Source organism: Micropterus salmoides, unplaced genomic scaffold, assembly GCF_014851395.1.
Source record: "Micropterus salmoides isolate LMB-PRFRI ecotype aquatic unplaced genomic scaffold, ASM1485139v1 Ms_hic_scaffold_7, whole genome shotgun sequence".
Taxonomy (NCBI): Eukaryota; Metazoa; Chordata; class Actinopteri; order Centrarchiformes; family Centrarchidae; genus Micropterus; species Micropterus salmoides.
Window position 1 is genome coordinate 36,281,399 of NW_024044459.1, and position 21,850 is coordinate 36,303,248.

Sequence of the window (21,850 nt, forward strand, 5' to 3'; positions counted from 1 at the left end):
TAAAGGTGTCAGGTTAATGCAGTAAAAAGTCAAATAGGTAGAAATTAGCATAAAAGGAAAATACTGATGTTCCTTCCACCAGCTGTAGTTACTGTTGGGTATCATAAAATGGAAACAATTAAGTACAGTACTTTTAATTTAACACTTTTGAATACCGTTTTGACAAATATTTAAATAAAATTCAAATAAAAAGAACACTAACGTCAATTCAAACAATCAAAGAAACAAATAATTGATCCTAAATCATGTCTCTCATTCCCAGCAGCAGGTTAAATGATTTAATCTTGTGTTACATCCTGTTTTCAGTCTGTGTCTTCATCTCCTGCCTTTTATTATTCTTTAGGCTTCTGGCAAACTCTGACCTCGGAGACCAGATCTTCCCGTCCCCCAGCCCGATCAGTCCGGCTCCCCGTAGAGAGTTCCTTCGTGCTCTGACTCTTGACTTAAAGAGTATTTCTACAAATGTTTTATGATGTTTGAATTGTCAGTGTTTGACCTGATTATGTACATGTTTAATATTTGACCTCCACTCGTCCGGTCAAACAGCACTGGAGTACCTAACATGTTTTTGATGGTGGAGGAAACCCACGCAAACGCCACCGTGCTGCCCAACAATAAATCAGTTAATAAGGCGCGTACATTATATTTACATTATAGATTCATTCATTCAGAGATTACATGAGTTTTAAAGCTGGTTACTGTAAAAGTTAAAATAAGACAATTATATTCAACATTGTTGTCGACAAAAACGATCCAATCAATCAACAACTTGTTTGAAAATGGATTGATCGTTTGAGCAAAACATTTTCTGCTTCTATCGCAGAAACTGAACAATTTTCTAGTTTTTTGACTGCTGGTCGGACAAAATTAGTGGTCAACTATTAAAATAATCAACTATTGTGACAAATGATTAATCGGTTTGAGTAATTTGTTTTGGGGGGGAACATTCAGCTTATTCAATGTGAATATTTTCTGGATTAGTAAACTGAATATCTTTGAGTTGTGGACAAAACAAACATTTGAGGACGCCACCTTGAGCTTTGGGAAACACTGATCGATATTTTCCACCATTTTGGAACATTTTATAGACCAAACATCAAATCGAGAAACTATTTTACAGATTAATCATCATGGGAAAACATTCTGATATTTTACAGACAGAACAAATTGTTTTAAATAAGACACCCACCCATAAATAAGGAAAACTATTGTTTTAATGGATGAATGAAAACATAAAAAATGAAAGTGTTTTAATTTCAATTAAGAAGTCACTGCTGTTACATGCCAAAAACATGAGACTTCTAACAGAAGCAAGAAACAATCAGACTCAATCTAGTATGTTTATGAAAATGTTTCCACCTTTACTGTTTTTTCAATGCTGTTCTGTGCAAAGATTCAGATTTAAAGCACAGTTATCAGGTTTGAGTCAAAAGGTTAAAAGGTGCTTTAAGATAAACAACAAACAAACAAAAACACAACACTATTTCAGTAACGTTAATTAACTCGCCCTCGGACATTCAACTTTACTTTCTAGCTCACTGAGACATGCTGTTGTTGTGACGTTAGATTATAGCAGCAGTTTGCTAACCAACAAGCAAGCTAAGGTTAGCTACATTACTTGCTTGCGGTGGAATTGGTTTTGCTCCAGACTCGCTTAACCCCACCTTAGTGTAAAGTATCTTTATATTGTTGGGTTGTGTTGTTACTGTGTCATCGTTGGAGTGGTAATGTAGGTAAACAGCTTTGGTTCAGACTGAAATATCTCAACAGTTATTGGATGGATTGCCATGAAAAGTTATACAGATTAAAGTCTTCATTAAGAACCAAATGTGCTTGGATCTGAGAGCCACAGACAGGAAGTCAGACAGTATAGAGGGACAGACTAACACATAGGATTTGTCGAACAGCCAGCGTGGCCCTGATTGTTAACAGTCTTGGCCGGCTGGTAGGTTGTTAACGTCTCTGGCTCAGCTGCCGGTACAGCTGGATGGTCATGAGCTGGATCTCAGGATCTCCAGGTTTGATGTCGATGGCGCTCAGGAAGAAGCCCAGAGCGTCTTCCAGCTTCCCCTCGCTGTAGACCTCCCTCCCTCTGCTCACCAGGGAGTCGTAGCTCTCGTCCTCGGCGACGTCCTTCATCCCGTTGGTCTCGACTCCTGCATCAACGGTGCACTGATCCATTCTCTCGGAGGAGGCGAGCTCGGGCTCGCTGGCTGATTCCTCCAGGTTACTGCACATTTCCTCTGCCGAAGCATCGACGCCATCTGCAGACTCAGAGCAATCCTCCTCCTCCTCCTCCCCTTCTGTGTTTAAGGTCTCTCCAGTGGTCTCCTCCAGCTGAAGCTCATTAGTTGAACCAATGATGTTGTCCTCTTCAGCCTCGTCAGAAATGTCATCTTCATCACCTTCATCCTCATCATCCATGTCGTCGACGATGGACTGGATGAGAGACCGGTTTGAGGCCACTGAGGTGTTTCCTCCAACGCTCTTTCTCCTCCGGAGAGGGGTGGAGGCTCCAAGAACCTGGAAGGGGTTGTCCAGTTTCTCTTCTTCTTCGTCTTCATCACTGTCGTAAATCACTGCAGCTCTTTTCTTCTTCGTAGCCACAAAGGATTCATTCAGCGACTCGTCCATTTCAGAGGCAGACACGTTGAGGCTTTGTCCAAGTGCTTCTCTGTGTTGTCTCTCAGAAAGGGATTTATTCACGTCAAAACTCCCGTCCATCTGCAGCTGTGACAGCAGCTTCCTCTCCTCTGCTTCGGTCTCCTGATGATCCAGGACTTCACCTTCTGAGGACACCTCGCTGTCCTCAAGCTGTAAGTTGAAGTTGCCCTCAAAGGATTCAAGCCCTGCGCCGCTGACTCGGTACGACGTGTCTCCTTTGAAGCTTGAATTAGATGCATGCAGGACAGAAAGTCTTTTGTTCTGCAGGGGGGTGACACGAGCCGGCCCAAAGTCCATCATGGAGTTGTTTGTTGAGTGTGAAGTTCCGTTTAGCTGTTGTTCATCTTCATCATCTGCTGTAACGTAGGACTGGCTGCCGTCACCAGCTGCAGCATCTGCAGCTGCAGACATTTGAGACTCATCTATTAGTTCTTGTACTGAAGCATCTGCGGCTGCAGACGTTTGAGACTCATCTATTGGTTCTTGTACTGAAGCATCTGCGGCCTCAGACGTTTGAGACTCATCTATTGGTTCTTGTACTGAAGCATCTGCGGCCTCAGACGTTTGAGACTCATCTATTGGTTCTTGTACTGAAGCATCTGCGGCCTCAGACGTTTGAGACTCATCTATTGGTTCTTGTACTGCAGCATCTGCGGCCGCAGACGTTTGAGACTCATCTATTAGTTCTTGTACTGAAGCATCTGCGGCCTCAGACGTTTGAGACTCATCTATTAGTTCTTGTACTGAAGCATCTGCGGCCTCAGACGTTTGAGACTCATCTATTAGTTCTTGTACTGAAGCATCTGCAGACGTTTGAGACTCATCTATTAGTTCTTGTACTGCAGCATCTGCGGCCTCAGACGTTTGAGACTCATCTATTAGTTCTTGTACTGAAGCATCTGCAGACGTTTGAGACTCATCTATTAGTTCTTGTACTGAAGCATCTGCCGTCTCACCCTCTGCAGCATCAGTGGGCTCCGACGTCACCAAAGACTCCTCAGTCCCGTCCTGAGGAGAGGCGTCTGCTACTCCTAAGGAACTCCTTTCCTGCTTGACAGACTGAAGTTTCCGGGAATCCAGGTTCAGCTCTGGGAGCTCGTCTTGGCTTACTCCTGCAGCAGGTTGTTCTTCTGAGTTACTCTCATCTGCAGTTAGGTCAATAACGTGGTCACTCAGATTCTGTTGGCCGCCCTCCATGCCAGAACTGGACTGGTCTAAATCTACCACCACCGGTGACCTGTTAAAGTTGCTGTCATGCTGTGGATAGGAAGGACTTGGTCTTGGGTTTCTTGGTTTTTTCTCACGAGACCGCTCTCTGTTGTTGTCCACTGGTTGTCTGAGCCAGGCTGGTTCTGTGCTCGACGCCATGTTCTCTGTTAACTGCATCTGCAACTCTGACTCGGCCTTCATCAGCTCCTGGGCCTTCTGGACCCTCCCCTCGATGTAGTGGTGCGCCTCTTGGTCCTCCGGGGCCTCGTCATGGTTGACGTCGAGGGAAAACATGAGGTCGTGGTCAGAGATGCCAAACATCTCCATGGCGTGGAGGTGGGCGATGTGCTCGTCCAGTTCGGGGTCTGTTCGTCGGTGTCTGGAGTGCAGGGCCTGAAGCTGCAGCTGGGTGGACGAGGACCGAGTGTCCTCCAGAGTGAAGAGCTCCTTCAGCTCCTGCTTGCTGAAGTACCGAAAAGGGTTCTTTTTATCTCCGGTATTCTGTCTGATGAGGGAGTCTTTGAAAACCTGCCGCCTGTAGATTTTCTCCTCCACCGTGCCGCAGGTGATCAGCCTGTAGATGACGACGTTTTCCGTCTGGCCGATGCGGTACGCCCTGTCAACAGCCTGGGCGTCTGTTGCCGGGTTCCAGCTGGGATCGTAGATCACGACTCGGTCTGCCGCCGTCAGAGTGATGCCGACTCCTCCGACCTGGGTGGTCAAGAGGAAGACAGAGTAACGTTTGTCTGTCTGGAACTTGGTGATGCGCCGCTCCCTCTCTGCGATCTGTGTTATTGTGCCGTCCAGTCTCATCACTTTGAAGCCTCTGTTGCCCAGGATGCGTTCGAGGATGTCCAGCACTTTCCTGTAATGAGCAAAGACGAGTGTGCGGTGGCCTTCTTCTCTGAGCCTTTCAAGAAGAGCAAACAGAAAGACGAGCTTCCCAGATTCGGATATTAAGGTGTCGTCAGAGATGTTAGCGATGCTGTGGGCGTCTGTCTCCGTGTCGTCACTCTGCTGACTTTCAGCTGTACTTTCGTCCAAGCCTAACTTGGCTATGGCTGCAGCAGAGAGCAGTCTTGGGTGGTCGCACAGCTTTTTGAGGATGTTTAGTTCAGCTAGAGGTGACCTAGAGGTCATGAGCAGCTCCTTGATGTGGTCCAGTGAAATGAACTGCCTGTATATGTCTTCCTGAGCAGAGCTCAGGTAGGTCCAGACAATCAGGTCGTTCTTTCTCGTGAGGGTGGGCATGACGGCTCCAGAGTCTTTTTGAGGGTTTTGGACTTGGCCGTCCTTGTTGCCCTGGTGTGAGCCGCTCATTTTGTTTTTCTGCACTTCTGCTTTTGTCCTGCGGAGGAAGTAGGGTTTTATAATGGCCATGAGGTTCTCAGACATCCGGGTCCCGAGGACCTTTTCCCCTGGAGTGGCATCCTTCTCTCGGGCCCGGGTGATGGGGTTCTCATACTCGGTTTTGAATGTTTTAGCTGTGCCGAGGAGAGTGCCATGGCAAGCAAAGTCAAAGAGGGCCCACATTTCTTTCAGGTTGTTCTGGACCGGAGTACCCGTGAGAAGAACTCGGTGTTTCGAAGGTATGGCGGAGGCACTTTTGGCTGTTTTGGTGGATGAGGTTTTTATCTTGTGAGCCTCATCCAGGATCATGTAGTCCCACGTGAACTCTCTGCCATGGTACGATGACAGCTGCTGCCAGTTGTTCATGAGCATAGTGTACGTGGTGATGATGACGCCACCTCTCCTCTGAACTCTCTCCAGGTTCCTGGTCCTCTCTCCTTTGCTGGTACCATGGAACTCCGTGACCCTCATGCCGGGAGTCCATTTGGCAAACTCCTTGGTCCAGTTTGTGATGAGTGAAGTAGGCATGACCAGCAGCGCGTGTTTGACCAGCTCGTTATCGTACATACCAGAGAGGAACGAGATCACCTGGATGGTTTTACCGAGGCCCATGTCATCTGCCAAGATCCCGCCTTTACGCCCGTCTCTGTACAGACTGTACATGAAGGCCACTCCGTCTCGCTGGTAGTCATAAAGCTTGTCATATAAGTCTTTGAAAAGCATTAAACCGCTGTTGTTGACGTTGACAAACTCTTCATCCTCTTCCTCAGAGTCATTCTGAGCAATAAGTTCTTCAATTTTCTTTATCCTGGTCTCCAGTTTTTGACTCTGGTGAATGTTGTACGCCGACTTGAAGAATTCCAGAGCTTTGCTCATGTCCCCTTGCCTGGCAACATCTTTTGCATCTTGAATTAATCTGTAAGGGAAAAAAGAAGAGGGTTATTAATCAGAGAATGTTGAAATCTAACTCGATGATGAGGACAAATATCAAGGTACAGATCATAGATTTAGAATCACAGCGCAGGTTTTAGTGTTTAAGAACCAAGTTACAGAAAACTGATCATTCACAACAGTGGGACAAATCTTATTTAACCCTGCAGCCCTACAAGTTGTGTTACAAGTGTGCTCATCTGAGTGGATTTTAGTCTGGTTGTTATTTAACACTATAAACGTTATAATTTTAATATTAATATTTATTAGGCAAGACATAGCAAATCTGGTATCGCTAGCTGGTAACTTTTCAGTTGCAGAACACTGAGTGGTTTTAAAGGTGTCACAATTGGTGATGGGGGAGTCCAGGGCAGTTGTTAAATCACAGCTGATAGTTTGTTTGTTATTATGACACTAAATTTCCTAAACAGAAGGCTCACATTTCAACTTATAATCATGTTTGTTTATTTTTCTCCTAAATGCTTTTTATACCTTCTCGATTTTTAAATTACATTACTTAAGATACTCAAGTATTTCCTGCTGAGGTACATGTACCCCTGGTTTCTACAGGTCATAATTACCCAGTTTTTTTATTTTTAAAGTCATTATCACATTAACTACAACAAAACATGGAGTCCTCACTAAGCTCCCACCACAAGCATCTGTATTTATACCACAGTACAAGCAGCGGCCACTCAGGCCGTCACTAATGCACGCTGATAAGCACTGATATAAAAATGTTCATCACACTGATTCAGTGCCAAACGGGGGGCCGGTTTCACAAAGAAAGACTTTGACTCTGGCTTAGATGTAGTAGTAGCGCTGAGCCAAAAATGTTATCACTATAAAAACATTTCATATTATTCGATATTGATAATTATCACGATATATGTCAAATCGTTATTTCTTTCAAGTTTAAAGGCTGATTGAACTCCTGAGTGAAAACTGTGGTTAAACTTGAAGCCAAACAGTGGGTCACTTCACAAATCTGAGGTAGAACATTCAAAACAATTAAGATAAAATCTTTTTCAACAAATATGATTAGTAAATCTTTATTCAGTCCCTTTTCCTCAACAAAATAAATATCTCAATAGAAAATGTAAGTGCTAATTTGTTCGTGATTCAAATTCAAATATTTATTGAACATTAATTATATTGTTATTGAGGAAAACTATATTCCGATAATAATGATTGTTTTATTGCCCAGCCCTATATACAGTGGGTACGGAAAGTATTCAGACCCCTTTAAATTTTTCACTCTTTGTTTCATTGCAGCCATTTTCCAAAAATCAAAAAAGTTCATTTTATTTCTCAGTAATGTACACTCAGCACCCCATCTTGACAGAAAAAAACAGAAATGTAGAAATTTTTGCAAATTTATTAAAAAAGAAAAACTGAAATATCACATGGTCATAAGTATTCAGACCCTTTGCCGTGACACTCATATTTAACTCAGGTGCTGTCTTTTTCTTCTGATCATCCTTGAGATGGTTCTACACCTTCATTTGAGTCCAGCTGTGTTTGATTATACTGATTGGACTTGATTAGGAAAGCCACACACCTGTCTATATAAGACCTTACAGCTCACAGTGCATGTCAGAGCAAATGAGAATCATGAGGTCAAAGGAACTGCCTGAAGAGCTCAGAGACAGAATTGTGGCAAGGCACAGATCTGGCCAAGGTTACAAAAAAATTTCTGCTGCACTTAAGGTTCCTAAGAGCACAGTGGCCTCCATAATCCTCAAATGGAAGACGTTTGGGACGACCAGAACCCTTCCTAGAGCCGGCCGTCCGGCCAAACTGAGCTATCGGGGGAGAAGAGCCTTGGTGAGAGAGGTAAAGAAGAACCCAAAGGTCACTGTGGCTGAGCTCCAGAGATGCAGTCGGGAGATGGGAGAAAGTTGTAGTAAGTCAACCATCACTGCAGCAATCCACCAGTCGGGGCTTTATGGCAGAGTGGCCCGACGGAAGCCTCTCCTCAGTGCAAGACACATGAAAGCCCGCATGGAGTTTGCTAAAAAAACACCTGAAGGACTCCAAGATGGTGATAAATAAGATCCTCTGGTCTGATGAGACCAAGATAGAACTTTTTGGCCTTAATTCTAAGCGGTATGTGTGGAGAAAACCAGGCACTGCTCATCACCTGTCCAATACAGTCTCAACAGTGAAGCATGGTGGTGGCAGCATCATGCTGTGGGGGTGTTTTTCAGCTGCAGGGACAGGACGACTGGTTGCAATCGAGGGAAAGATGAACGCGGCCAAGTACAGGGATATCCTGGACGAAAACCTTTTCCAGAGTGCTCTGGACCTCAGACTGGGCCGAAGGTTTACCTTCCAACAAGACAATGACCCTAAGCGCACCGCTAAAATAACGAAGGAGTGGCTTCACAACAACTCCGTGGCTGTTCTTGAATGGCCCAGCCAGAGCCCTGACTTAAACCCAATTGAGCATCTCTGGAGAGACCTGAAAATGGCTGTCCACCAACGTTTACCATCCAACCTGACAGAACTGGAGAGGATCTGCAAGGAGGAATGGCAGAGGATACCCAAATCCAGATGTGAAAAACTTGTTGCATCTTTCCCAAAACGACTCATGGCTGTATTAGATCAAAAGGGTGCTTCTACTAAATACTGAGCAAAGGGTCTGAATACTTATGACCATGTGATATTTCAGTTTTTCTTTTTTAATAAATTTGCAAAAATTTCTACATTTCTGTTTTTTTCTGTCAAGATGGGGTGCTGAGTGTACATTACTGAGAAATAAAATGAACTTTTTTGATTTTTGGAAAATGGCTGCAATGAAACAAAGTGAAAAATTGAAAGGGGTCTGAATACTTTCCGTACCCACTGTAGTGGATAGTCAGACTTCAGATAGACATCTAAATCAGACCGTTGCACAAAGCACTGAAGTCCTGACTATCTGAAGTAGGACTACACTGCAATGAATTCTGGGTAAGATAAGACACTTTTCAAAATAAAATAAAAAAAAATGGTGGATTGAGTAGGCACCCATCTTGCATCCTACCACTCAGTACAGTTTACCCCAGAGGGAAAAAATGTGTTTGTTGAAGCAGTATAATACTTACAAGGACATTTTACTTTATAAAAATAATAATTTATTAGCGGAGAGTGTAGGAACAAAAAGCAATGCTTGATTTGGAAAAAAAACTGTGACGACAGTAAAATGCTCCGTACTTGTATAGCGCCTTTCTAGTCTTTTCGACCACTCAAAGCGCTTTTACACTACCTCGCATTCACCATTCAGACACATTCTTACACTGGTGGAACAGCCATCAGGGGCAATTCGGGGTTCAGTCTCTTGCCCAAGGACACATCGTTAACCCTACCACTGAGCGGAGCGTCAAAGATGGATAGAAAAGATCCAAGAACATGGTACAAGATACCAACAAAGACATATTTAAGAGGATATATCCTAAAATGGGAGGAGGCAGGGCTCAGTGCTTCAGCTAATCCATCTGTCAGACTCAGGATAGCTTCCTTGGGTAAACGAAACCGAACGAAGGAAGTCCTCATTGTTGTTATATTTCTAGTAGGCTACTGCGGCCCCTAAAAACTATTTTCTCTCCATAATATCTTCAGCAACCCACAAATCATGAGACATTTCCCCCTTTTTTTTGGCTGTTTGTAATGTAGCTGATTGTTACTGGTGGTTACCAAGGTGACCTAAGTTAGCCTGGGGGTCAGATGTCAAATTGTTTGGGTCTAAACTTAGTCCGTCTTTATTTTTGTGAAACGGTCTAACTTGCAGCAGACTAGTCTGTGAGCAAATTTAAATTTAGTAAAATATCTCTGTGTAATCAGCTGTGTAATTAACAAATAAGTACAAGAAGACTGTCGCGTTAGTCCTATGTCCGTGTTATCAATGTTAATATATACACGTGTGAACATGTGCGGGGTTTTGGCGGTTTGGCCCATCTGCCGTTCACACCGCTGCCATCTTCATCCATTTATTGGCCCCGAGCAGAGGAAAATAAATCAATAACACAACAATAGTAGTTACGTTATGTTTTGCATCTCACCAGCCCTCACTGTCGGATCAGGGCTCAGAGCATCAGCTGGTTCAGGCGTGTTAGAGTTAAAATAATTACACTAATTGCTGTGATATGTGTAAATAGTAAAAGTATTGTTTAATGTAGCAGCAAGTTTTGTCTTTTAGTTTTAGTTAGTCTGTGTTTTCTGTTTAAATTCTTCTGAATTCTGTGTTTTACGCTTTGAGCACATTTGTGATGGATGAATAAAGTTTAAACAGTTCAGTAAGAAAATATTACAAATTGAATCAATATCAATGAATTTGATGTATCATGCTAGTTTGAATTGAGAAAATTCACAATAAATGAATTGCAACAGTAGGATGTTATAGTGTAATACACTTTAATAATAAACAGACATTCAAATGACAAAGAATTTATGAACTTTATCCATGTGGAGAGTAAATTACACATTATATATATTTTGGAACAGACACAACGCTGATCTGATCCTGTAAAAAAAATATTATTTATTGAACATTGATTTAGAAAGCTGCAGTTTACCTGTGGTAGGCGTCCATGTTGTCCTCCGTCTCCATGGACAAAGACCTGCGGAGACAAAAGTGAGAGTTAGAGGCACCAACACGCAAGATGTTTCACCTCTCAACACTTTTATCCACTTTAATGCGAATAACATTTAGCATTTAACACGAGGTGGTTTCTCCCACACACACACGTCTGAGTGGGCGAGTTTCTGAACTCAGAGTCCAGTCTGCTGCTGACCACCTGCTCAGAGACACAAACTGAGGTCTGTCCGTCAGGTAATCAGTAACCCAGGAGGTGGAGGAGGCCTTTGTTTATATTTCCATGAAAGCTGTAAACCTCCAGAGTACAAACGCTGTCTCACACCGTTCAGTCAGAGGTTATGAAGGTGCTGAAGGTGTGAACGTGAACAACAGGTTGAAGAGTATTTAGAGGAGGAGGAGGAGGAGGAGGTATCTGAAGAGGAGACCCTGTTGCCCAAAGAGTTTCCCTTCAGTAAAATGCATTTCAAACAGCTTTCTGCACATTTATGCTGCTTTCTCAGGCTGCACAAGTCCCATCTCTTATCTAAAAAAGATTAATGTTTACACCTTTAGCAATGATCATAATAAACCTTTACTTCAGTAAAGAAGACAGTTATAACAGGTGTGTTATAATAAAAGCGAGTGGTTCCCACCCACATATAGGGAAACCCTCTGCAAAAAAAAAAAAGTGACTTATTGATATCACCATTAAAATTTCCTAGTTTATTATTTACATTAAGATTAAAAAAAAAACAATTGGCTTACAGGTTTTCTGAAATGTTATGTTTGAATATGCAAATGAGCCTGTATGTAATAAAATATGCGCTAATTTGCGTCTTTTTCAAGAACTTAAATCTGAACACTGGATTAAGTCGTGTTCAAAATGATTGCAGAACTGTGCAGGACTCCGGGGCCACAGACCCGTCCTCCTCCTCACGGCTCTCCGCGTCCCATTAGGGTTTATATTTCCTCCTCCCGTCCTCCTCCTCCCGTCCCTCCTCCTCCTCCCGTCCTCCTCCTCCTCCCGTCCTCCTCCTCCCGGCTCTCCGCGTCCCCGGCGTCTCCTCTAAAGGTCGCCCGGGTCTGGTCTCTCTCTCCCGGGTAGCGCTGCGGGTCTGCCGGACTCTATCAAACCGGTGCAGCGTCGCAGCGTCCATGCGGGTTTAAAAACAAACAGGAAGGAGGTTAAAAAGCTCGTGTTGGAACATGAACACCAGCTTTACTCACTTTTCCAGTTTCTCTGAAATCTCCTTGACTCCGCCGTCATGTTCAGAAACCTCCATAGTGACAGTTTCGGCTGTTCAACCTGTAGAAACGCGTTTTTCCCCGCAGACTAACAGGCAGCTGCTGCGGGATTCACCCGCCGGACACTTCGTGTTGTTGCGTTTGAACCCGCAGCTTCTCCCCCCGCCAATTCCTCCCGGCGAATCAGAGAGCACGCTGTACTGACGCTGCGGCGATGTCGTCCAATCCTGGAAACAGACAAGCAACAGTAGGCGGGACCAACACAAAGCACAGCCAATGAGAAGCGTTGAGCGCGGAAGTCCTGACCGCGATGAAAACGGTTGCGTTCACTGGCTGCAGGAAATGTCCGGACATTTCAGAATCTGGAAAGTTCCTTCATTTCCAGGATCCGCCAGAGTTACGGAGAAAAACGGAAACATATACAAACCTATACAAGAAAAACGCGGCCACACAAATGTAAATGTTGAATTAAATATAAGCAGTTATAATACATAATATCAGAGGCGAGTTACGAATTTAATTTAACTTTCCATGCTGTTGTAACCTGACAAATAAATCTTCTTCTACCTTCTTTCAAGACGTCTGTAAAATCTCATCTCATTTGATTTTGTTTTGCTCTGTGCTTCAATGAAGAAAAATGTGTAAATTATTTACTTCTAGTATCATAAATTACCTTGTAATATATGTTTTTAAGGTTAGAATATAAACCCTACTGTGCATGTAATACAGAATTTCCCCTCAGGGATTAATTAAAAATACTGGAAACATGTTTATCACCGTTTTTCAGATTCAGTAAATTTCCTCAGGAGCACATCCACAGTTTTAAAACTGGTACACGTCTTGACAAGTCTCAGCTGCAGGATTCAAGACTTTTAGAGCTTAAGAGGCTCGCGAGTTTCTGCACACTGCTCTTTCTGTAGCACCACATCAAACCACAAAGTCCCTGTCATCAGCCAGGTCCTCAGTTACACAATGTCCCAGATATTTAGCCAGAACCAGACAGAGAGAAGCCGGGAAATCCCTTTTCCTAACGAGCATAATCTTGCGTTAGATTTTAGTGTCAAAGACTGAGCCATGAGAACAAACCCTCAACAGCAGAATCAATTAAAATAACTTGAACTAAAAACCCAGTAAAACAAAATGTTAGATGTTGATGCAGAAATCTTCTCCATCCCACGCGCTTTCTTATCTTTCAGCATCATGGACTTCTTGTGGGGAGACATCTTTATTATTATCAGTGTCGTCCGCTGCAGTTTAACATCCCATAATGTTTCTGAGTAATTTCCTCTCAACCATCAGCGTTTGTTGGTCAAACAGGTTTTACAGTTATTCATTCTTTTGTTTTCTTTCCAGAATTCATTGGGACTATTGTTTTGTAGCTTCCTTGTGAGTCATTCCTCTTAATGAAACGTAGGGAATATTTAAAATTTGCATTTGTCCGTTTCTAGTATTCAAATAAAGGAGCGTGTTTATGTCTGTGTGACTCTTCAACATGTTCAGTCCAGCCTGGCTTTGCCTCGTCGGTCTTGGTCTTATCCAGAGGTCTGCCTGGGACCAGAAGGGACTCCACAATACTTTCATACAAGGTCACTTTGTGTTGACAAGTGGTGGCAACTTAAGGGCTCAGATTAGGAGCGTTAGGGCCCGTAATATATTTGGGTAACGATGCACAAGCATTAAACTCGTGACTTCCTGCATTCTGGAGACATTTTTTTTTCTCCAATTTATGGTGAAAATGTCTTATTTTGTGTGTGGAGGGAAGGTATATTTAAATCGCTTTGCATCTTTTCTAACATTGCAAATAAAAGCATTTTCATTTGTTAGTTGTTAGAACATCTTTAACAAATGCTTTCAAAATGTGGTGGGGACACAATCAGCCATTTAGAAAATGTGATGGGGACGTGGCCCCAGCGTCCCCGGTGTAAATGACACCGAGATCAGCACCATGTTGCAGGTTCTTATAGTTAATATCACTGCGACCAGCCCATTTTCCCTACATGCATTCCGTTGTTTACAGACCTGAGAGAAGGTAAATCGCCCAGATTAATTAATCCTCTTGGTGTCTAAGGACTGGTGTGCATCAGCTGTGCAGATAACCATGAAGCTGCAGCTGTTTTTAAGCAAAAGCACTTTAGCAGAACAATTCTTCACTAAATGATAAAATAAAATAAAATAAAAGACGTGACACAAGCCAACCTGTTGACATATTCCTCTTCAGTCTCATAGATGCTCAGGATGATCAGAATTTCTGGATTCCTAATAATCAGTCCATGTTATTAAACCCGGTTTGTGCAGAACGAGAGTTTATAGAAGCTTTTATTGTGAAGAGTCACGGAGGTTCAGATCAACACACAGAAAACAGACGACAAACTTAACAACACACACTAAATAATCACACACACGTCACGTGACAGAAAGTCTTTTTAAAAACGTAGAATCATCTGTGAAGATATAAAAGACTGAGCAGCGGTGTGTTCAGAGAATCGGAGCCGCTTCCAGAGTTTTGACTCGAGCAGCGAAAAGCAGAACTCTCTTCTCCACCTCGGCGTTGATCGCGGCCGTCGAGGCTCGCGGGTTCTCACGGACGAACTGTGAGATGCTCAGGATGCAGTCTCTCTGAGGAAACACACAGAAACACGATTTCAGAACTCACTTTGTTTTTAAACACATTCCTGTTTCTGAAGACACGGTTTTATTTTTAGTTGTTCGTGCTGGTAACAGAATGTTTGATGCTGAAACAAAAACAATCTCTGATTGAAAAGCAAAAAAAAAAAAAAAATACTAGATGACTTCTGGAAGAAGTTTATTATTTTATTTAACCTTTATTTAACCAAAAGTCCCTTTGAGATATAATCTCTGTTTCAAGGGCGTCCTCTTCATTATGTTGTTGTAATTATTATGTTAATAGTTCATTTAATCTTCTATAAAGTTCCTCACTAATCTTATGATTCTGTTCTGTCCCGTACATGATGCGTTCAGGTTCACACACTGCGCTTGGATACATCATAATGTTTTAAATTACTGTGAGAGCAGATAATATCTGTTCAGGATCTAATAAATTCCTCATTTCAAATAGAATTAAAGAAGTTCATATGAAAAGTTCACACAGAAACTCTCCCTGTAATAAGTTATTAAATAAATTTAAAATAGATTTTCCCCTTTTATGCATCTTTTCTTTAATTGTACGTATTCTCAAGAATTATGGACAGAAGTTTCTCTATTCTATTTTTTAACACCCTTTAATGATTCTCTAAAAATATTTATAAATATAAATTTTACATCCATTAAGGCTTGAATTTTAATTTGTTTTGTACTGAATTCCAGTTTCTCTTCGACTCCCTGTCAAACCCTTTGTTTTTCCTTCAGTAATGAACGCTGCAGACAGGCACCTTGTAGGCGTCCACTTTGTCCTGGCCGGTGATCCGGTTCAGCAGCTCTAGGCCGACCTGGACGCCCGTCACTGCCGTCAAAATCCCGCGGTCCTCCTCAGACTGCGAGTTCAGCCAGCGCAGCAGCGCCATCTGCAGGAGGAGCAAAGTTGACAACTGTTCTTTACGCTGCACCCTGAACACCTCACACGGGCTCACTCAGTGCATCTCAGGTGAAAGTTTGAGTATAATAATGAGATTATTATTCCTCATCAGTAATGTCACTGACTTCTAAAGATGCCACGAAGCTGTTGAATAATTTTCAGACTGGAAAATTAATTAAGTTGCATTTTCAGTCGAATTTGGGGGAAACTACTTCACTGCAAACAGCTGGAAGTCTGTAAGTGTTGACAATAAAACCTGATTTTGCAGATTTTTGTAGCCTTTAATATTTTACTTGTTTAACTAATATGTGATTGTGCTGTTGTTCTACTTCTATATCTTTTCTGTCTTCATCAAAAACAAGACAAATCAATAAATAAAGATGCGAAACAACAATCATTCTTATATCTCATGTAAAACATGAAATTTCAATCACATTTAAATAATAAATACGTCTTTTCTTGCAAACGAAATACTGTCATTGGTTTTCTTTATTGAATTATAGTTTGACTTCGAGGCTCTGAGCTCAGATAATGAACATTAACGCACCTTGAACCCGCAGATTTGCGTTTTTCTCTCTCACCTGCTGAAGCAGCTGCGCGTTGCTCATTTCTCCTGAAACCGACATTTCTGACGAATAAACGTCAAAAAAAACACAAACAGCTGCAGGTTACGACCAAATAAAATCCCTCAGAAGTTCATTTACAGCCAAAAACCGAAGCTAAAGTCGCTATTTTCAGAGAAATATACGGGAAAAACGAAATTCTTGTGTCTCGTTAGGGAATGTAAAATGTCCCACTTCCTGTTTACATCCCTTCTTCTTCTGCTTCTTCTTCGTTGGTGTCTTCAAGGAGACTCTCTGCTGCCACCCAGCGGCCAAAACATGTAGTTACATTAGAGGCGAGACACCGAATAACTTCACTCACAATGAAACTTTAAAATCTTTTATTATTTTTTTTTCTTCCAATATACAAATGTTCTCATTAAGCACGCGCTGATTATCTTCTCACACATTGTGTTTTTCACAATTGCTTGAAATTTTACACCAAACGATGAGTCGATTAATCGTGAACAAATTCGGCAGATTACTTAATAAATAAAATAATTAGCTGGGATCATCAGATACAAGCAGCTCAGACCCTAAAGGAACAGCGGCTGCTCCAACCAGAGACCCAGCAGATTTCATTTTTCTTACTCTATTCAGGTGTGTTGCAGAGACAGCGGATTTTAGTGAGAGCGCTGCGGTGTCAAGTGTAAAGTGTAAATGTGCACAAGTCATGTAGGAGGTTTGTTTAGGGCCCCACGGAGGTCAGGGCCGGCTCTGAACGGCTCTATTTTACTTTGATAAATACTGCAATATTAAATATTTTCCACATCTTGTCACTGAGTTTATGATCCTGTGATGTCAAAGGAGGTTTATTCGTTTTCATATTCGGCTGACATTCAAACCATGTTTATCACATTGCGTTTTCTCCACGACTGAGCGTCTGTTTCCCCCACTGGACTTGAACGCAGCGTCACAGCGCGACCTGTCGGCAGCGGCCACCTCCTCGGTTGAGGGTCACATGGTGCAGGTCGGAGGTCAGCTCTCCTCTCTGGGTTTGGAGAAGGAGCCCAGCTGTTTGGTGTTGGCGTCCCTCAGCTGCTCCAGCTGCCTCTGTCCTCGCCGGTACAGATACTCGATGTGCATCACGTCCGTCTTCTTGATGCGAGCGTTCTCCCTGAACTCGTCGCGGATTCGTGGGATGAATCCCGGCTTGTCTTGGCCGGCCCGCAGGAACTGCCGGTACAGAGCCAGGACCTGCTTCTGCAGCTTACTGTGCCTCGCCATCGGACAAACTCAACCTCACCAGACCAGCGACTCGTCTTAAAAATCAGACACCGGGTCAGCGGGGAAGCTAGGAGGACATGTTGACGCCGGGACTGGACTATCTTCAGCTGCGGCTCCTCTAAAGTCCACTAGAAGCTGCAGTCAGCAAACTCTGATCCTCTCATGTCAGTCTGAGATTTACGATGACCGACAGACACTGAAGGCGACGTAGAACCCTGAATGTGTCATGAGCTTAAAGCTGAAGCTACGGATTGACCTTAAACACACCACGACGCTCCACTTTGTCCCCTTTCTGTTGAGTTTTCGGGCTCCGGTCGTACAGACTGCAGCCTCGGGGCCTCTTTCTTCTTCTTCTTCGCTCTGATTGGCCGAGAAGTCGTCTGACGCGTTCAGGCGTTGGGCTGATGCAGAGGGAGGATCTGAGAGAACGAGTAAAACACACAGTTTAGGTGATGTGACGACAATAAAACCTCGTTCAGACGTACGTGAATCTGGAAGCTGTGTGGAGCGAAGAGGACGCTGCGACCTTCATCGTGTTCTCCATCGGTTGATCGACTAATCGATTAATACTAACGACGTCTGAGCCCTAAGTTTAACACATCTGGCAGATTAGCACTTAATTACCAGCCAACCAGCAAATATTTAAATAATAAAAATATATAATAATAATATAAAGCTCTATAACAAAGTGTCTGACACACTTAGTTAGTTATTAAACTGGACCTTATTATCTGTTTAATTATTAATGTGCAATTTTGTCTGTTGCTATTTATTCACTATTAATGTCCACGATAACAGTTCTTCTAATTATGTAAATATTGTGCATAAATACACTTCTTTTCTTTATCTACCAACTTTCTATTATTATTTCTATTCCTTTTAACTTGATGTGCAACTGTGTATGAAGTACTTCTGATTCTGATTTATTTTAATTTTTTAAATATTAAATGTGTTGGATTCTTTCGTGACTGTTGTTTTATATATATTTTAAAAAATAAAAATAAATTAATATATTTTTAAAAATCCACAAAAAAAAAAACATACACGAACTATGAATTATTACTTACATTTTATAATCTGATTTTAAAATGTTGCACAAACTGCCTCATTGCACGTGTCAATTTAATATTTTTACCAAGTCATACATTAATCTGTCTCCTTGAGTTTTACGGACGTTTCTTGCAGCAGCAGCAGATGGTGGTTGTAGAAGAAGCAGTAGAATAAACACAGGTAAAGGTTCACAGCAGTAAAAGGGACGCAGTTGTATGATATCATATGTTTTGCAAAATTAAGTCAATACATACAGAAGCTGCTTTACATTTATAATCAACTAAAAACTACAATATTAACTGAACCAGGAGGAGGACGAGCAGGTAAACTCACCTGTCCGCCGCCGTTTCACCAGCTGTTCGTTAAATCAGTCGGAGTATGAATTAAAGTGTGAGCTAGCTGCGTTAGCTGGTGCGTGACCTTAAACTACACGTTACAACACCGACGGGAAGCTAATGGACTACAAAACAAGCTGCTTCCGGTCATGGATTTCACAATAAAAAACTCAAGCGCAGGAAAGAATTTGCAATTTAAAAAAAAAAAATGTAGATTTTGTTAACGATTAGGACAACGGAAGAAAAACTCTTAGTTATTATCGCCAATATGTTATAATAGCATTTAATCCAGAGTTAGGTATTTTCTCTAAGATCGTTTTGAAAGAAACCGGAAGAGTGTGCGCATTTCCGGTTCGGCTCGTAGGTGTCAAATGTCAAAACAGAGCCGCAGCAGAGAATCACTTCATTATAGAAATCACTCTACAGGAAGGTTCGTCAGTTTATTTATGTTGTTTTGTTTTAGCGAATCGTTCACAAATACCGTTTCCGGTTGTGAAGTTTGACAGTAGAAACTGAATTTCCGGTGACATCAGCTAACGTTAGCTTCAGTGCTCTCAGCTGATGAGCCATTAATGTCTGCATGTTCATCTCTCAGCTGATGAGCCATTAATGTCTGCATGTTCATCTCTGATCAGGCTGCTTATTAAGTGCTTGTTTGCTCTGTAATGTTTTTTAAAAAGTGGGTCTTGAAGCACATTTGTTTAAACTAGAAAAGTGAAAAGTTTTATCAGCAGTGTTTAGTAAAATTACATTAAAGTTTAAAGCTGGTTGTAAAAACAACAGACACGTCGGTGGTCCATCTGCAGCATGATGTGTAATAAGTAACTCTAATAATCATTAGTGAAGTACAGTAACTTTTTTATACAATAGAACCGGCCCTGTTGTTAACTTTCTGTACTTTAGTGTAATAAAACACTGATATGTTACAGTATTATTGGATCATTTCTGTATTTTTTCCACATATGTTGGTGTTGAATTGACTCGCAGGTACAGGAAGCGTTGAATCCGTGCAGCAGACCGGCTTCCTGTCAAAATGGCGTCCACAAAAAAAGGTGTGACCCGCTTTGTTATTAACAGGAAAGTCTCGCTCCAGTCGGTGGAAACGAGGGAGAGTCAGAGTGAGCACAGTCCGTGAGCGAGACTCCAGTTTCACCCTCGTAGCGATCCTTTCCATGATGCTGTCAGACACCTGGTGTGACAGTCTGAGCCTGTCGAGGGCAAAAGAAACACTCTCTGCCGGCTGAAGGACTCAAAACGTTTTGGACCTACGAGTCATTTCAGCAACAACATGCGTTTTTAAACAGTTTGTCTTTGTGTCCCCGCAGACATGGAGGTGAAGGAGGAGGAGGAGCAGCGGCGGCAGGTGGAGGAGCAGGTGGAGAAGCTGCTGAGCGGTCAGGGGTCGGAGGTCACCGGGTGTGACGTGGGCCTGGAGCAAAGCAAACCTGCGGCTCTGAGGAAGACCGTCACCTACATCGTCTGCGGCGTCATCTTCAACCACGAGGTCACCTGACGGTTTCCTGTCCCTGAAATGTCACGACAGAAAGTTACACCTCTCACGGTTTGTCATACAGTGTGTGCGTGACACGGTTGGGCCACACAAGTGTTTACGTGTGTGTCGTCCTACAGGAGGAGGTGCTGATGGTGCAGGAGGCGAAGCAGGAGTGTTACAAGCAGTGGTACCTGCCTGCAGGGAGGGTGGAGGTGGGGGAGAGCCTGGAGGAGGCGCTGAGGCGGGAGGTGAGACACACACACACACACACACCTGAGCCTGTCCCAGTCGCCTGAGTTACAGCTGTGTTTGTCTGCAGGTGAAGGAGGAGGCGGGGTTTGACTGTGAGCCAATCACCTTGCTGCTGATCCAGGAGCAGGGACCACAGTGGATCCGCTTCATCTTCCTCGCCAAAGTCACAGGTCGGAGGTCACGCACGCGCTCACATGTTCGTGCTTCTCTGCTTATGAGGCGGCTCGTTGACGTAAACCGCTAAAACAAAATTCTGAAGCACGAGGAGGAGACTTAACTTTAACGAACCATCAGCAGCAAATTATTATTTTTACATGTTTGCATTTTGAACACATTTTGGGGACGTGAGAAACGTCAGCACGGGAGACGGGTCGCTCAGCGGCCACGTTGTTCGCATTGTCTGGAAATCTTAATGTTTATCTGAAGGTAAAGTCAAGCTTCATCTTTTTATTGGACAGTTTAAAGCAACATTACGTGAGCGATTTGGCGAGTGTAATTCAGCGCCGTGGTAAAGAAGGACAGCTCTGCAACACGTCGACCACTTTACTAACAGCCAAACATTACTGACTACATGCTTTTACAGGAGAGCCTTTGCTGATTGTAGTTTTTATTTTTTCTGTTTTCTTTTAACAGTATTTTAATTTAAAGAAGTGTTTTCTGGCTTTATTAGATTTAGTGTAGTGTGTGACGCAGCCACAGCTGAAGGTTTCAGATGTGTAATGAAAGACTGTTTGTCTTTGTGCATCAGGGGGAAGTTTGAAGACTCCGTCAGCGGCAGATCAGGAGTCTCTGCAGGCCTGCTGGTGGGACAGACAGTCTTCCCTCCATCTGAGAGGACGAGACATCCTCCGACTCATCGACTGCGGACTCAAGTACGATATTAAACTCTCCGGTCTTTGTGCTAAACACGTCTCAGACATGTCCTTTCCTACAAACTACACATTTTGATAGTACTGACTTTCTATTTTCTGCACACACAGCCTTTGTTTGAGATCAGGGTCAGTAATTTATCACACTGCTCTAACCAACATGTTCTGAATGTTTTTGTATACACAGTAAAGCTGCAACAATTAGTTGTCAACTATTAAATTAATCTCCAACTATCGATTCATCAGTTTGAGTCTCTAAATTCAGTTTCTCAAATGTGAATTTTCCGGACTTCGTACCAGACGTATCGACATTTTCACAATTTTCCGACCAAACAACTAATCGATTAATTGTGAAAATGAAAATAATCGTTGCAGCCCTGATACGTAGTGATGGAAACAGCGAGAGTAAGAAGTTGAACACTAAGATTGAGTCTGACTGCTGTGCTGCTTTCAGGTACCGTAAGAATCCCTGCCATCCTGTCACGTTACCTGTAGACCTGAGCTGCCGTCACGTGGTGCAGAGACTCGTCCTCGTCTT

General features: G+C 42.8%; 4 protein-coding genes across 8 annotated transcripts in view; 2 read left to right on the forward strand and 2 right to left on the reverse strand.

The window, feature by feature from the left end:
• The window catches only part of LOC119891530 (scavenger receptor cysteine-rich type 1 protein M160-like), a 667,824-nt gene that overhangs the window by 86,098 nt on the left and 559,876 nt on the right, over nucleotides 1–21,850 (forward strand). The window lies entirely within an intron of this gene.
• On the reverse strand, nucleotides 1,197–12,094 carry LOC119891511 (DNA excision repair protein ERCC-6-like). The gene is made up of 3 exons (XM_038703215.1): nucleotides 11,936–12,094; nucleotides 10,707–10,751; nucleotides 1,197–6,139 (listed from the first exon to the last, which is right to left on the reverse strand). Exons 1-3 carry the CDS (start codon nucleotides 11,989–11,991, stop codon nucleotides 1,954–1,956), a joined length of 4,287 nt encoding a protein of 1,428 aa, XP_038559143.1. The 5' UTR covers nucleotides 11,992–12,094; the 3' UTR covers nucleotides 1,197–1,953.
• LOC119891610 overlaps nucleotides 14,240–21,850 on the reverse strand; it is a 7,626-nt gene continuing 15 nt past the window's right edge. The window contains exons 1-4 of one of the 4 annotated variants that reach the window (XR_005442453.1): nucleotides 21,802–21,850; nucleotides 16,067–17,733; nucleotides 15,343–15,474; nucleotides 14,240–14,569 (exon numbers count right to left, since the gene is read on the reverse strand). The exon at nucleotides 21,802–21,850 is cut by the window's right edge and continues 15 nt beyond it. Coding sequence is in view for 1 of the 4 variants with exons in the window: in XM_038703386.1 (XP_038559314.1) it covers nucleotides 14,429–14,569; nucleotides 15,343–15,474; nucleotides 16,067–16,111 (318 nt within the window). In the remaining 3 variants the exon portion in view is untranslated. Of the gene's footprint in view, nucleotides 14,570–15,342; nucleotides 15,475–16,066; nucleotides 17,734–18,697; nucleotides 18,818–21,801 lie in introns of those variants that run through there. The other 3 variants (XR_005442452.1, XR_005442454.1, XM_038703386.1) reach the window with 3 other exon arrangements.
• nudt18 (nudix (nucleoside diphosphate linked moiety X)-type motif 18) overlaps nucleotides 19,056–21,850 on the forward strand; it is a 3,482-nt gene continuing 687 nt past the window's right edge. The window contains exons 1-7 of one of the 2 annotated variants that reach the window (XM_038703355.1): nucleotides 19,068–19,129; nucleotides 19,687–19,751; nucleotides 20,025–20,203; nucleotides 20,329–20,439; nucleotides 20,511–20,613; nucleotides 21,192–21,315; nucleotides 21,767–21,850. The exon at nucleotides 21,767–21,850 is cut by the window's right edge and continues 41 nt beyond it. In XM_038703355.1, the coding sequence (XP_038559283.1) occupies nucleotides 19,733–19,751; nucleotides 20,025–20,203; nucleotides 20,329–20,439; nucleotides 20,511–20,613; nucleotides 21,192–21,315; nucleotides 21,767–21,850 (620 nt within the window). In that variant the 5' untranslated portion in view covers nucleotides 19,068–19,129; nucleotides 19,687–19,732. Of the gene's footprint in view, nucleotides 19,130–19,686; nucleotides 19,752–20,024; nucleotides 20,204–20,328; nucleotides 20,440–20,510; nucleotides 20,614–21,191; nucleotides 21,316–21,766 lie in introns of both variants that reach the window. The other variant, XM_038703356.1, reaches the window with a different exon arrangement.